Raw genomic sequence first — 16,626 nt, forward strand, 5'->3', positions numbered from 1 at the left:
TTTTGTAAATTGTTAGTAACCATCACTACGATTTCGGAGGCCGTCCTGAGGCGGCGTGCACGTTTTATGTCCGCAAAAGGGCGCACACAATTTCAAGATATGAGGGATCTCAATTAAAGGCAATGACAAAACCAAAGTAGAACACAAAAGAAAGCATTCTGTTGGGGATGTGAAGGGTACTTACTATCTTTGCATCACCAATAAAAGCAATCCTTCGTTAAAAAACACACGTGTTACAAAGGTTAACTCTCCGGCGAACTAAAAATAGAACCCTTAGTTAGAGTACAGTAACTTTCAGAAACAATAGCCGTAGATGTGGGACACAATTTATATATATTTATATTTTTTGTATTTGTCGTTTAATTTGACAGAACTGCGGAAGTTTCGGCGTTTACAGGCCTTCCACTCGCACATTGCATTTTCAAAAAATAAAATTTTAAAATCTTTTCTTGACATTAACCAATCTCTATTTCTTAAAAAAAAAACAAGTAACTGGCCGCATTTTTATGTGTCATTTTGCTCCATACGCATGTTGGTTAGAAAAATAAAATCGTGTGCGCGGATACTTTGAAAATCAATACTTTTCCCGTGTTTCAGAAAGAGCTAAGCAGGGTAGTGACAACATGTTGTAAGCGAGTGCTATTCCTGCAAAGAGATGTGGAAGTCACACCTCAGCATTTATTGGCTATGGAGGCCGTGACTTGCTCCATTTACTAAGTTATGCTGAAACTAAGTATAGAAGTATCATAGCGATTGGTTACTGCATCTTCCCGGTGAGGGCGCTGTCTCCCTAAATGACTCCAAATCAGGCAACCGAGAGTCGTCGAGGAACGAAGAATATTATTTTCAAACAGGGACTATTTGGTCCCTGTCGTTCAAAACTTTGTGACCAGTCCGGCGAAAGTAAGTTTCCCAGGTACCAGAGTTTTTGGTTTTTTTTTTCTCCAAAACTCAGTTGTTTCTTGTTTTAGAATTTAGGGCCATAAGACGCCCGGAAAACCAAGCTGGATCCAAACTTTACCTTCCTTGGCCAGAGTCATGGGTGTCTTGGCCCTAACTCGCCAGATAAGTGCCAAGGTTGGGCTTCACTGCTGGTAGTTTGGCAGTCATCTGGCATCTTTGGGCCCAAATATTCAAACGATTGTCAGAGTTATTCTTCCCTCGGGTTCTTCGGTTTTTAGGTGTCAGCTTTGTGTCTACATTGCCTAACAGATGCCAGAGTTAGACCTCAGGTGCGGTTTCTTGGTTAAAACGTGAAAAATTCGGCTCAAGTCTGGCACTTTCGCCATTATGTGGCGATCCACTGAAAAGCCCAAATACGCAAAAGGAAAGTATTGCGGCACAAACTAACATCTTGGATTTAATTTCTACATGAAATAGCAAACAAATAGGACGAAGCACAAAGCACGACATCTTTGAAAAATGTCGGTTTCTGTAGTAGGTCGTATTTGTTTATTGTTTTGTGTGTAAATTGTACCTTACAACACGCTCGGTTCAAAGAAAGAAAATAACGCCTTGAAGTAAAACCGTATAAGGCCGAGTCAGGCCCTTCAACTTCATTCTCCCGTCTGGTCGTTGCAAGTCACCGAGAGATGAAATTTATCCAGCTCTAATTCCTACCAGCAGCGAATATCAACAGTGACGAACCGAGAAAACTTTTAGAATAAATGTATACAAATATCTACAATATTTCGAGTGTTTATATTGATGTGCGTCACAAACCTTTCACATTTTCAGGAACTATTGCATGCCTGTAGGAAAATCACTTAATTATATTTTGTTGCTTTGTCGAAGAAAACATCATTTGAGAATGCAGTTACGGTTTCGAAGCGTGCTTGCAGCCGTAATTGCAGGCATCAGAGTAAATGTCCCTTAGCTTCTAATGTGTCTATTTATGATTTGTTACTGATGCTTCCTTAGAGTCGTAACAATAAAGTATATAGATATATATTTCACAAAAATAGCGTGATGGTGTGTTCTCTCCTTTAGGGTTACTTTCATGGATGATGCGGCGGATAATACATGATCAGTTCTCTTGGAAGAGGTACAAAGGTGTCACACTCAATGTGAGGACGAAAAACACAATTATCGGGACTTCGTTTAAACAAGGTAATTCTTTGAAACTCTTTGATAAATCTAACACCAACAAAATGGTCCAAAGAAAAGCTCTAGAAAATATTCGAAAACGTAAACCAAGTCCGATGCAAGCGTTCATCAGTCTTAAAACCAAGGACACTTGGATCCTTTTTCCCACTTCCTAATAGCACGTACAAGGCAGTGAAATTCTGTATAGCTTTGCGGAACACGTTCCCGCCGTTCGTGCCTGAAATTTGTCCTGAATACGCGTCGCATTACTTCCATGTTTACGCGAAAAAAAAGACATTGTGCAGAAAAAACAAATACAACAGTTACCCCACATTTCCTCAGTCCCAATATATCGTTTTGTGTAATTTACGTGCGTTATGAATTTAACATAAATGCTTTCTGAGTACAAATTATACATTGATACCTTAACAATTATGACGCATTGCAAACAAAGTATTTGCTTGGGTTCAAAAGAAGGGCACTCAGAAAATATTTTAAATGGAATTTGCGAATCACTATGTGTTTAATATTGTGTTGGAATTAAATTTTATTGTCTTTCGGGGTCAAATTAGTTTTTGAGGATTGAAAACTGATTTATTACGTAAACATGAATATTCGAAAACTACAAGACATTTTAAAGGGCTACATTAAAAAGGGTGTACCAATAGCAGGATCCTACTGAGCTCGCTTAGAAACGAAATTGATTCACATTGAATAACCCATATATGAACCCCAAAAACCTACTGAGGAGCACAAAAAAAATGTGGACATATCTTTGTTTTTTTTTGTTTTTTTTTAATTGGAGCGCATTAAGGATCAATGTACTTGAGCTTGCTTGTTGTTAGATCAAAGTTCAGAACTCAAGTCTCTTCTCGTGGATAGGATTCTAGCATCATGATCTGTGCTTCCCCACAAATGAGCGCATTTATGAGCATTGCTTTATTCTACAAAAATAGCCTAAATAAAAAGCAAAACAATCGTTCGACGAATTTGTTAAAAGAACATAATTATTAAAAACATTATATAAAGCAAACAAATGTTAAGATTTCAACCTGCATGCACGTGTGTAACCTCGTTGTGGAAGCAAAGGTCCGAGTTAATGAAATTATATTCCGTAAACGCAACGCCAAAGTCAATTCGCATTTAATTTGAAAATCTAGCATTACCACGAAGAAAAATCCTCGGAGATTTAAATTTATTAAGTCAACTTCTCTATCACAATTTCATTACTACCAGAGCAATCTTCAGTCCAATATTATAAAAGCGTACCAAATGGAGTGGATGATCTTAATTTTTTTGTTGTCTTATATACTGAACTGCAGTTTGGTACAATGCGTTTGTGAGAGACAAGCAAAATAAATACCCTATGCTGGTCAATTGTGGCATACTCTAATAAAAATATATTTTGTTTCAAGACGTTTGCTAGTGACTAGTACTTGAACTTGTGCCTAATTTACATTATATAATTTGTGACAAGTGCTTCTCAAATAGCATTTTATTGGTGCTAAAACTAACGATCACGGTCCTTCCTAAACACTGTGAAGATTCGTTACAACATGTTTGATTCCATTATTGTGCGCAGGTAATCACTTTCAGACAATATTTATAAAAGACGACGGTGCAGCCAGATGTGATGGAATGGATCTCTTTCGCGCCAGTTATTTTTTTCTTCTGGATCCAATGTCTTTCATCGGAACCATATTGCGTGACTTACCCCACGACTGATCACACGGGCCGTGGCACCAGATGATTGAGCGAGGTTGTAGCTTCTGCAATTTTCGAGCTTATTTGATGCATGAAATGATTTCAGGAAGAGACGTCAATGCATATGAGTGTTTTTAAAGTTTAAGCTAGGAAACTAAAATATTTCTGCACCGGAGAAGGTCAGAATGTGTGGCTAAGTGTAGAAGGAAGAACCGTAAACATTTGGTGGTAGTTTAAAAAGAAAGAAGTAATGACGCATATTTCAATAATGAAAGCTTTGATTCCGTTGCTGACGTCTGATGTGCAGCGAAGTGAACCAAAATGAAGTCAAGTGAAATGGTGGAGAGTAGGACAAATTGATCTGGTCACGAGAAGTGGCTGGATGTAAAGTAATGAAACAAAATGAAGAAATGCATTCGATATGAAAAAAATGTGTCTTTACGTATAAGAATAGCGCGTGGAAACGCCGAATTCGACCGTGCAAGTTAACGTGGATTGGTCACGCGAATTGTGACGCGTTCCGCGCCAGCCATTTATATGCGCTTGTAAAACATGGCCCCTGTAAGAACCTTGGGCCCCTTAAGTAGGGTCATGCTGCGACCTAATTATGCGTAGGCCACGTCAAGATGAAAATGCGGTTTATATTTGGGATATCTGATCAAAGACATATAAAAGTAGAAGATAATTTTTCGAACAATACATAAATCTCGCTTCCGCGACTATCTACAGTGCTGTCTCAGCTGCAGTTTCTCAATTGCATAATGGCACAAAACATTCAATACAACCACGTTAGTATTGACACAAAAACTAAAAGAAAAGAGCGAACAGGTGGATTTGACGTTACAAAAAACAAAGTGAAAGTGCATCAAAAAATACCTACTGCGGCAACGCTAAGTGGCTCAACAAAATAAAATGAAGTAAAAAAAAACTGCGTATTTACATTTGCGTAAGTGCTATTCTGGGACTTATACGTATCTGGTCTGGAGACCATCGAGATCCGCACGGGTAACGTTTTATAAGCAGTTATTGATTTTCTGAGATGCAGCACGAGACCATAAAAGACTTCCGACGATTCCAACTACCTAAAGACAAAGCCCTACGATACATTTCTACCATTTATTGCAGATACGCTTGAGTATATATTTCTCGCGCGCTTACATCAATATAATTCGGATGCTGCAATTAAAGCAGATCACTGCTGCCTGCCTTCCAAGAATGCCCTCAGCCCCACTCACCACAAGATTTCCCTTCATCACAACCCAAAAGTAAGGTAGTCCTGAAAAACTTTCGCTTCTAAAACAAACGCTATAAATTTCAACGCTCGTCATTAAGAGGAAGGGGGGGGGGGGGGGTTAAAAACCATGACTAAGACAGGAGGCTGAAGCGACACGAGTCCGAAATTCATCGGTCCTAACCATCAAAACACCAGTTGTGCATCTTTAATTTATTGTCTTTGGAAAAATAGAGTATAATGCACTGTTCGTTGGAATGCTTTTAATTTCGGTAGGCTACCAACAGTAATACCAAATTATATTTCGGAAATTGAAAGTGAAAAAACCTGGCACAGTACTGCAATATAATCAACAACTCATCTGAAACGCAAGCACGGCAGGGCATGCATGGTGCGAGGTTAACAATCAAGTAAAAGTTCTGCCTTCACCAGGAAAACTGAGACTGTTCGTCGTATTTTTTTAACCCTGGGTAGCTAAACTCGTGGAGCAAAACATTCCTCGCTTTCTGACGTAGCGGGGGGAGTGACCAAAAGAACGCCGCAAAGTTTCCTCCTCCCTGCGCGCGCTCAACTTCGCAACTTTTGACGAAAAATCCCCTGCGATTCCTAGGCGGTGAACGAGAGCACGAGACAGCGCGGGGAGGTGAGCGTTCACACCGCTCGCTGTACGTTGTCTTTGAGCTCTCTAGCGCCGACAATCCCGTCATGCCTCGCCCAGGCAAGGAGCGAGAGCAGACGACGAGAGTTCGTCTGCTACGATGCGGCATTCGCACAGCAGAACTGAAAGAAAAAGTTGGTTTTCTGCTCAAAACCGCGTCCCGCGGGCCACAAACTCAAGCGCGAGCTTGAATTGTAAGCTTCTGATATTTCACGACGGAAGGAATCGACGACCCGTGTTTTATTTGCAAAATGAGTCGTTTTGTTGCCGTACAGACGCTGAAACCAGCCAGTATGTGATGGAAGGCCAAGGACAAACACAGAGGCCGCGAGATATAACATCATCTGTGTGCGGGTGAAAAGTGGAACATTTTTCGACAAAGCTCCAGCAGAAACCTATGACGCATTCACTCAGCGTCCGGGAAGGCTAAACATGGAGACGTTGCCCGAGGCTCAAGCAAAGTCATATTTGAATGGCAGCTATGTTGCCCCGTCGTATTTTGTTTTGAGAAAGCTCTCGTTCTCAGTGCCCTCACCAGGGAAGTAAAACGTCTTACGAAACGTAATGCTAGATGTTCCGAAGAACTAGATTTAAGCCGTATCCGTTCAGTGGTTCACTCATAATACTAAGCTTAAAACGAAGCAAGCTCTTGCGCGTAAAGTGCCATCAGTAAACAATCATCACTGACAATACACTGAGAGAAAAATCAACAGGATCATCACTGCATATTGCAACATTCAAAATGTCAACACGTTCAGGTGTACTTAGAAAAAGGAACTTAACATCGCTATACATATCAGCTTTACGCAGCAGAGTCAACCAAGCAAAACGCAAAAATATTTAAGGAAAATTACGATAAATTTTGCGTACAAATAAGGCATATTCGGCATGTATAACAACACCATCAAGCGCCGTTCACACATATGCAGCCGAGTAAGACCGAGTGAGACCAGAGCGGTTTTTAAGCCTCTAACGACGTCTTAGGACAGACCGGATGCGATGCTGCGGAGCTGATTTCGAAACCTGACCATGTCGTCACGTGTCATAGTCACGTGGTTGGTGTCGTGGGATGTTATAGTGCCTTGTGGTGGCCTCAGAGATGTCATTGACACAGCGCAACATAATCACGTGGTAGATATGTACATCATCATCCTGCTGAAAGAGTCACGTGACCAACGTCAGCTACATATATTGGGGCGGGTCTTGGGGATGACGTGTGACCAATGTTCACTGAACAAAGCGGAACAGCTCTCGGATACTCATAAAAGTCCGCCGTGCCCCTTCCCTTGTCACGTGTGCTCTCCCGGGTTTAACCAACGAGCAGCCGTGCTATCGAGCCGCGACGTACCGGTGCACAGTCTCACGGTCTGGTGGCCCTATTAAGAGCAGTGAAAGCGTTCACACGTTGTCGATGTATAAAAAAGGACGAACATGAAACCAAAGAACTGTCGGAAAGAGTGACAAACGCTGAAAATACGCAAAGTTTAGTTGTCGCCACAGGCATTAAAAGTCTTTATTTTTAAAATGTTGACCTATAATTGTAAATATTAATCACACACCAACAATTTTGGTTAGTCTATAATCCTTTCGATAGCCTTTAGAGAACTTTTAGCAATAAGCCTTTTAAAATACGCCGAGTAAGACTAATAAATAAAACACAAAAATGTAGTGACAGGCGCGAATCTAAATTACGTTATTCGCCGAACATTGCACTTTCTTGGGATAATCGTTTTATGCTTATTTCAACTAAGCGAACATTTTATTACAGGAGTCAATGCGCGTATATCCGGCTGTACCACTCTTGGCGAGAATGATCGATGAAGATAGCAAGATTGGTAATATTCAAATTGTTTGTTTATTTTCTTAAGTAAACGATTTAAACAAGTTTAGTTCAAATTATTTAGGATCTTAGAAAACGAAAGTAATAAACTGCATATATATGAAAAAGATTTTTTACTTTTTATTTTACCCTGGTTAATGTTCATGTTGATTTAACTTTACTTCCAGGTGAGCAAACAATTCCAAAAGGTACTGTGGCCCTGGCTTTTATCTTTTACATGCATCGGCATCCAAAACACTTTGAAAACCTTGACATCTTCATGCCAGAGCGCTTCTTAGAAACAAAATACTCACATACCTTCCAGTTTCTGCCTCTCTCTGCTGGACCTAGGAATTGCATACGTAAGACTCTTAGTTAAGAAACATTACCAGCAACAAGGTTGTAGAAAATCAACTTGCTCAGAAAGTTTAGAAACGATACTCAATCAATAAAACTAATAAAAAATACTTGAGGAATACGTCTTTATAGAACATTTGCAGCCGCCAAAAAGTTAGATAAAATTTAAAAGGACACGTTTAGTCATACCTTTATTTCTTCACCGCGAATCACTGAATATGATAGATTGTATTAATAAATAAACGACGTCACTGTAGACATCTAATGAACAAACAATGTGAGAGTGTTTTCTTCTTGATCGAATACGCAAGCAATTTATGTTATTATGACTTTAGTGCAGTGATTAAACAACTCACTGAATCAGCAATATATGCCAGTTATTTATTGTTGGGCCACTGAAACCCCAATATATGTGACAAGTATAATACAGTTATAAAAGGATCACAAAATTTACTCTAATTTTAAATCACTGTTGAAAGTGTTGGGTGGATTTATTGATTGATAAGCTATTCGAACAGTGTTTGCATTCAATAGTCTTTTTCATATAGCGCCACTCTTAAGCAACCATTTTAAATAAAATATTGCAAGCAGGTCAGTGTAAAAAAAAAAACAAAAAAAAACGTGGTCATAATTTTTTAGATTTGATAAAATGTTTTGTCCTCTTTGAGGTCAAAAGTTTGCACAGTTCGAAGAAATTATTCTTCTCACCCAGGTCATGAGAAGGTGTAAGGTCGAGTCTAAAATGCCGATGGAGAAACTTCAGCTCGCCTTCGAAATCGTCCTCACTGCACCCGAGGGGCTAGAGCTCAAGTTCACACCAAGAGAACGACCAGCATGACGACGAATTGCCTCCGCTAGTCAACTGTAATACATATTTTTTACTTGAAAAGAAACATTAGAAAATAGTTTCTTCATTTTGTGGTCAACAAAAATCAACTTCTGTATCAGGGGGGTTTGAAGATCCAGAGAAAATAAACAAGTTTCAGAGCAATCCCCGGAGTCGGCTGGCCATTTGTATAAATCCTCGGTATACCCCAGCCGGGAAATCCCCGCATAATGGACAACACGTTTCTTGTTTTCTTCCTATAGCGTCATTTCGAAGGGCGTCGGGTTAGTCAGGCATTTACCTTCCTCCGCAATTCGAACCAGCACGGCTCGCGTTGCGAGAAGGACAATATATTAAAAGCATTCTATTTATTATACTTTTTTTAAAACGAGAATGTACGCTTAAAGTACGTTTGTTGTATACTACGATACACTCTCGATTCTGAGTTAAACCTTTTAGATAGTTTTATTGCACTTGGTTCTTTAGTTGTGTGCTAAGCAAGGATATAAATTCTGCTTCTGCAGTCAACCCAATCTAAAGTGTATATATTTAAAGTTTTTTTTTTATTATACTACGTGTTAGTAAGCTCGAACCTACTTAGATAATACAGTCTGAAATATATTATTGTTTCACAAAAGTACAGCGTTTGTATACATATAGCATATTACTTCTTGCAGGTCACATGTGCTAACTGTGCTTACCTTGTACGGTAGGTTCTATCATGTTCACTTGTTATGATTTATTTAAATGAGAAAATTAACATGCTCCTTTAAACATAACAATATGACTTTTAAACTGGCTCGGTTTTTAAGGCTTTTAGAATGGCGCGCTTACCCCTCGCCGTCGATCAGGAAAAGCGAAGCTGTCATTCGATGAAACGTCGTGGTCTCGTTTTCATTCAGTAAATCGCCGGTCAATCAGGGTTTGGTTTTTCGACTAAACACGGTACCTAAGGGTGTCTTCTTACCTGCTTTCCACGCGGTTGACAGAAGACGATATACCCGTCGGTCGTGTAAAAAATGGAATGTTGGGTCTCAGGGCAGCGAAAGCGAAGAGCAGCAAACCACAGACCCCCGCACACAAAAAACAAATACTTGGCAAAAACGTTAGAGACCTGCTAGGGCGAAAGGAGCAAACCATGTCTTCCGATCTCCTTCACCTGACGTGTAGGCTGGCACGCACGCACATGCACATGAAAACAGAGCCACGCGCTCGCTCACTAGAAAAAAAAAAAGGTTTTCGGTAAGCATTACGTTCTGTTTCCCAATCTTCCAATGACCGCAGCGAATAGGACGAGCCATCATCATCATCATCATCCTCATCATCATCAACCTAACCTAACCTAACCAATCCAATACTACAAGGACGTCAGTGGAGCTTTCAGTTGGGCGGAGCGACGCGGGGAGACTCCAGGTCGCATGCCACTCTCCCAGCGCTGGACTGGCTGAGACGCATCCACTAATGTCCATTTAGCGTGAAACGAAGTACAGCAGAATTCAGATCCAGACTTCCAGCCTCCGGGCAGCTCCCGGGCTCCACGCTGTCCAGTCATGTAAAGACAACAAACCCGCTTCTGTTGTGCGAGGCGAGAAGGGGAAAAAGCAAAGCCGTGTCAAGAAATATGAAAAAAGGACGATGCCTGGGAAGGGCGGGAAGGGCCGTCTAGTAGAAAGAAGGCGCCGTTTGCGCCTTGGCTTACATTTTTCATCTCCTGCATGGCATTAAGATGAAAAATGGTTCGCTTGAAAGTGAAACTAAGTACAACAAAATGTTTTGAAATAGCGAAACAAAAAAAAAAAAAACGAAAAGTCAGAAATAGGCATTTATAGGCGCGAAACGGTAATTTAGGCCCTAACTCCAAAATAGGCATTTATAGGCGCTATATTACCGCCCTTAAAACGCTCCTTGACTCATGACTCGTGCTCATATATAGAAAAGGCACGATAGGGACCAAAGGAACAAAATAGGCATTTGCCTAATGATCGGGCCTCTAAGATCAAAAGTGACGCAGCTAAGTCTCACAACGAGTAGGTTGCATATATTGCGTAATGTAAGATTCCTATTTTCTAATAATCTTAGTGTCTCATAACTCAAAAATGTATTTCACTCCGTTACACTTTGCTTTCGGATAACTACAACGTGTACAATTACGCCTCAAACCTATCTCAGACGGTTTGGAAAAATCGTCTTTCAAACGTATCGCGCTGCGGTTTACAAAATAGGTGCGGCTAAGTGGCGCGAACTAGCAAGAAAAAAATATCAACGGATGAATTTACTTCATTCAAAAGTGAAGCAAGAAGAAGAACCTGTCTCGGGTAGTCTATGACGGCATGCGCCGACGTCGTCTGCGCAAAGCTGTCGGCATATGTCCAAAGCGCCGAGGACGCTCCGGCGCCGAGCTTAGCAGACGATTTTCCGAAAGTTGATACTACTCTTCCTCAGCGCGAGGCACATATAACTGTAAAATCCAATTTTCAAGGTGGGACACTCGTTTTAGTGAATAAAATGCGAAAAGAGGTACTCCCCATTTTTTGTACGGAGGTGATCGAACGAAGCGTCTCATCCTCTCGCTCTTCACGATACACAATCCGTTCGAAGCATTTAAAGCTCAGCGAGCAAGGTTAAGCCATCATCGGCGAATGACGCCATGGGTTGCCCGAAACAGGTTCTTTTATTGTAACCAGGTAATTTCAGCCGTTGATATGTTTACCCTAAACTTGCAGCACTGAGCCGCACCTCTCTAGTAACTTAGAGCCCGGTGCGTTGAGAAACATCTTTTTTTTGCGGACGGTTTAAAGTGGTTTCCAAGCGTTAGTGCACATGATGTAGACAAAGGCATCGGGAAATAGTCTCCGAGAGCTTAAGACAGGCAGGGTGTGGTGAGCCAGAAACGCCTCGTTATCACTTTGCAGCCAATGATATTCGGGCGTTAGCCAACAAGAAGGCCCAAGAATCAGTCACAAAGCAAGAAATGGGAACGTATAAGGCCACTCTCTGCGTCCCTTTACCCGTAAATGACTGTACGAACGTTTACACCGAAGGTATGGGGAGCCAGGGTAAACTTCACAACAGTGCGCGCCCTGTCATCAGTCCTTCTGATAACACTGCTCTCCTCTTAAACCTCGCCTGTTATTCAAAAGTGCGCGCAAGGTGATGACCATAAAACTACGGGGAGGGGGACGGCGCGTGCGTTGGGAGAAATATTACCTTCTTCCTTTTAGGCGCGTCGTTAGGCATAACCGCTTGAATTTCCAGCGGTATTGCGCAAACGACGCAGGAAAGGAGGAGGGTACTATTCCAACTAACCACGGCCACCACTTTGCCTAACACAAACAAAAATAAGCGAAGTAACCGAAAGAAAAAAGAGGAGAGGACTCCTCTCCTCTTAGACTGGCTACAGTCTCCTCTCTTAGTTAGATCAAGTTTCCTTTCCTTGGATTGGCTTATTACGAACGTAAAGCTCTCCGGGTAACCAAATCGAATGGGCAGATACGACTGCAACCTTTGACAGCCCACGTCGATCGCTCCCAGTAGTGCAAAAGTGTTTGTACCTGAGTAGCGGCACGCTCGATGCCGTATTGTTGTTGCAAGTTTTGAACGGGAATCATGTCGGCGTCAAGTTTTAGTGGCAGGATGCTGGACGGCTAAGGCATGACCGGCACCAAAGTTTTTTTTTATTTTTTTATTTCACGTCTGCGTCGACGTTGCTCGCCGTAGCTTGCTTGAGGCTGGTCATCAAGTGGCTTCGCACGTGCTGGATTCTGCGCAACGCCTCCAGACCACCGCAGAGATGGCCCTTTTCGCTTCTCCTAGACATACCGTTGGCCTTTCCACGAATGGATCCTCAGTTCCACATCACTGCAAGTACGACTGCTCTTTGTGTTTGCTTTTTTTTTTTTTTTGGAAGTTCCCGGACGCTGATTTGACGCCCGAGAAAGTTGTAACTTTCCCGGCCGCATTTTTCCAGAAATGCAGCAGTACTATAGGAAAGCTTGCTCGTATTTGTTGCTGTACTAAAAGCGGCGTTTTGAAAAGGGAGAGGCGTACGATATATGCCACGATCTTGGCGTATCATGTAATATTTGTACCGCTTTTTGAAGTGTGCTTTATCTTAAAGCGTTTAATTTGTGTTTTTCGTTCATTTTCTTTGCATAGATTTTAATTATCTTACCTAGCAATTCGGTAGGAGTTTACTTTTCGTTAATTAATCGAAGCTTTACTAATTATACCGAGACCACCGAACGTGATCATGTACATTTCCGCGGTACTTTAGCATTGCTCGCCACAGGAATTAAAACAATTGTTGCGAAACATATGAGCTACGCTTAACCTCCAGCTAAAACACAGAATCGGCAGTCTTGTCATATACCTAATCTATTTGGTTATAAATTAGTTACCAGTATAAAAAGAGCTGGCTGGAGGCCTCAACAGCAAACTGCTAAAACTTTATTTATAATATTTGGATATATATTTGTTCCGCTGGCGTTATAGATGAAACATCAAAGTGTAACGTCTGAACTATATATATACGAATAAACTTCTGTTCTTCGTGTTCACGCGATAAAGCTATTCTGATTTTTATGATATTGTTCTAAGAAAACACTAAAATATTTCGTGGCGTCTTTTTGTTTTTTGTTTCTTTTGTTATTTCTTTCCGTTTTCAGCAAATGATACGTTTCCTAAATAGATTATCCAGAGCTTCTGCTTTAGGTGCCATTTCGAATCATGCGATGAAACACGAGATCGGACTTATATATGGACGAGGAACGCTTTGTTGATAGTCACTGTCAGTTTAGAAACATGTATTGATAGCCGAGTTCCAAGCATCTTATTTTTTATTCTCCGCCAACGAGACTGTGGCGTCAGCCGTTAAGTTCGTGGAGGAAACAAATCCCAGAGCAAGAAGCGGGAACATGCTATCCCACATCCAGCTTTTTTCTTATGTTGTCGGCAGTGACTACGAAACTCCCCATTTTCAACAAGTGCCACGTTTCATCCTCAAGACTGGTTACTCATACTGCTATCATGAATTTAAGAGTGAATTGATCTATATAGCCACAAAAAACGCGATAAACGCCCGCTTTATTTTGTCCGCGTTTGTCGCCTCGTGATTCGCGCTCTTAAATAGTCTGATTAGCAGCGGAGCAATATTATGGGATGCTTATCGCTCGTCACACCCTAAATTGCTTAAACTTTGTGTGTCTATATACGGCGAGAAGGTATTCTAAAATGCTTCTTCGGCGCTTCGAAACACGCGCACGTGGTAGCATTTAAGTGTGAGAGGGACTCGTAGGAAGAGCAAAGAGAAGACGACCTTGTACCTCGTACACTTTGTAAAAATCACAGTGTGTCTAACCTTCCGCAAGGCAGCCATGAGAGCCAATCGCCGCATTGTACGAAAAGGAAATGGATAATTGGGCTTGTTGGGACATGGAAAGAATAGGCGCCATAAGGACGGAGACGGAGAACAAGAGGACACAGAGCGCTGTGACACTTGGTGTTACTATGGTGCCCGGAACGCGTCTCCGACTGGTGTGTTTACTGCGGTCAAAAAAGTGGTCCCTTGATTTCCGCCTGATGACGTCAAGGAAGTGTCATGCTGTCGCCGGTCGCGACCCTGGCGGCGTCCCAACAGTTGTGGTATAAATGGCAGACGCCTGTTCCGCTGCAGGTCGCTTTCCACTGTGACAGTCCGCGGAAGTTAAAGCAGCCGGAAGTTGGGACGCCTTGGACGCCTAAACGGACTCCGTGACGACAGCGACACTCGCGTTCGCTCGTGCTTTTCGGCAGCATTTCTACGGCCAACCACCAGGATCGCGACAGGCAACAGCATGACACTCGCGTCATTGGCTGCAACATCGGGACCACTTTTGATGTATGGGTGGGATAGGAGGCTAAACACACCAGTCGAAGACTTGAACCAGGCACCATAGTGTTACAAAGGCGCGTGAAACGGAGAATGGCAGAAACTTGGACGAGTTGGGTATGCATCTTCAAACACTAAAAACAGCGCAAAAACTAGACGAAGGACCAGGAAAGACAAGAAAAAAAAACCTTTCACCAAGTTATTGACGGCCCATTGACTCAAAATTGTATAGTGAATGACCTGGTGAAAAGATACCGGACTTTTTTTTCACTTCATTGTGTGTGATTTCCCAATAAATTCAGTTGAAAGTCAGTGGTCTGCCTTTCATTTTGCTTGCCCTGGCACGTGATACGTCATGTCCAGTGAGACAGCGTACTAAATTTCTCTTATTTCTTAGGTGCGAACATATTTCCAGCCGCCACATTCACCGAGCTTTCTCCGTAGATAGCAGCGATTGGCTCCCCCGAGCTTTGCGAGAAATCGACAACCCATATATCTTAAAGGGCACGCAAAAAAAAAAGTATATATATACAACATAAGTCAAGTATTTTTATACATTATTTTAGTGGAGAAACTTCATGAGCAGAATAAATCTGTTCTTACTCATCACCTCTCGAAACACTAGGGTTTCAATCACTCTGCTCTTTGAGCAATACCGGTCGACAACTGGCTTGTCTTTTATTCCCTGTAGAAGCAGCAGGGCGAAGAAGACTTTCATTTCTGCTTCCGTCACCGGTTTTCACGCCTTCATTTGGGAGCGCCTTGAGATCAGCGCGGTCGCCAAGTGTTGACCGGAATAGGTACCTGTTTGTCTCCTTAACGACCCGAGTCATTACGTACAGTCTTCGCGATTACCATTGCGACTGTCGTCCTTCAGCTGGCAACGTTGGTTTCTTTCTCTCGTGTTCTGTCGCTCTCTTTCGCGATCTTTCACTCGGGACCCAGGATGTCGGCGCAGGGGATTTGCCACTCCTCCTCACCCACCTTTACACCCCTGACTCGAAACAGATGCGATTTTTAAAAACCCGTGTTGCCGGAGGAGGACGATAGATTCTCAAAATGATTGCCAAAATTAGCGAAATTTTGGTTCGCGTTTTTCCTGGTGGCTAGCGGGGGAATTATTCTCAACACAAAAATAGACTGGACGAGCGTGCCTCATCGCTGGTACTGCAGACTCGGGCTGAAACGAGCGGACGAGCGACGCTCGTCCTCGGCATTTGCGGGACGAACTCCTTGGACGAGTAAGACTCGTCCTCGGCGTCTAAAGGGTTAAGCGGAAAGTCAGATAAGATTTTTCCTCCGCCTTTGTGCTGACAGAAAGTCGTTCAACAAAACCGAGGCATGGATTCTGCGAAGATGTCAGCTTCACTTGAGACAGTACTCCGGCCAACCGTCGCGACATCGGTAGTGGCATGGCTTGTCGTCGGAACTGTTTCCCTGGTACTTCTTCTTCCTGTTTTGAGGCTTTTGGCTGACTGGATGCGCATATACTGGATCCTACGGCACATGAAGCGGCCGTCGAGAGTGTGTCCAGGATACTGGTTTGTGCCGGAACTGATCGTGGTGCGATTCTGGATGGACACTCACTTGAGTATGGCTGCGAGTAGGTATTCATTTACTCTCTCTCTTTCTCTCTCTAGCAGTTTGGGAGAAGGTAAGTATAAAACTAAAGGCTCACACTCTGGTAAACTAGCGAAGCAAATGTGAGCCACAAGTTATTGCTTCAATATTTACGTTGATTTCGTAAGATTGATGTTTGTTTATTTCGTGTTCCAGGTATCGTTTTCTGCTTAAGTCAGAATACGTTTAGAAGTTTTCTTTTTTTTTTTGTAACACTTTGACATAAGTATTTATTGCACGTTTGTATAAACACTATTCAGCTATTTATAATCAAAGAAAGATGCTTAACGAATACAGACGGTTTTTGCAAAAGCATTTTCTTCCACCCACCACTTGAATCTAGTTACATTTGAATTGCATACCGAAATGGAACGGCGTCGTTTTCCAACATTACCTCTTGCACACGGGAAGGAACCGATATGAGTGTATGAATCGCTGGCAGCGTTTAATGAATATTTCA

At 42.1% G+C, this 16,626-nt stretch overlaps 1 protein-coding gene across 1 annotated transcript; it reads left to right on the plus strand.

Annotated features, from left to right (window-relative positions):
* Window positions 1-6,707: 6,707 nt before the first annotated feature.
* On the plus strand, window positions 6,708-8,692 carry LOC120841275 (cytochrome P450 4c3-like). Its single transcript, XM_042292565.1, has 4 exons — window positions 6,708-6,855; window positions 7,430-7,513; window positions 7,686-7,859; window positions 8,523-8,692. Exons 1-4 carry the CDS (start codon window positions 6,708-6,710, stop codon window positions 8,690-8,692), a joined length of 576 nt encoding a protein of 191 aa, XP_042148499.1.
* The last annotated feature ends 7,934 nt before the right edge of the window (window positions 8,693-16,626 follow it).

Source organism: Ixodes scapularis, unplaced genomic scaffold (assembly GCF_016920785.2).
Source record: "Ixodes scapularis isolate PalLabHiFi unplaced genomic scaffold, ASM1692078v2 PGA_scaffold3__209_contigs__length_174095766, whole genome shotgun sequence".
Lineage (NCBI taxonomy): Eukaryota > Metazoa > Arthropoda > Arachnida > Ixodida > Ixodidae > Ixodes > Ixodes scapularis.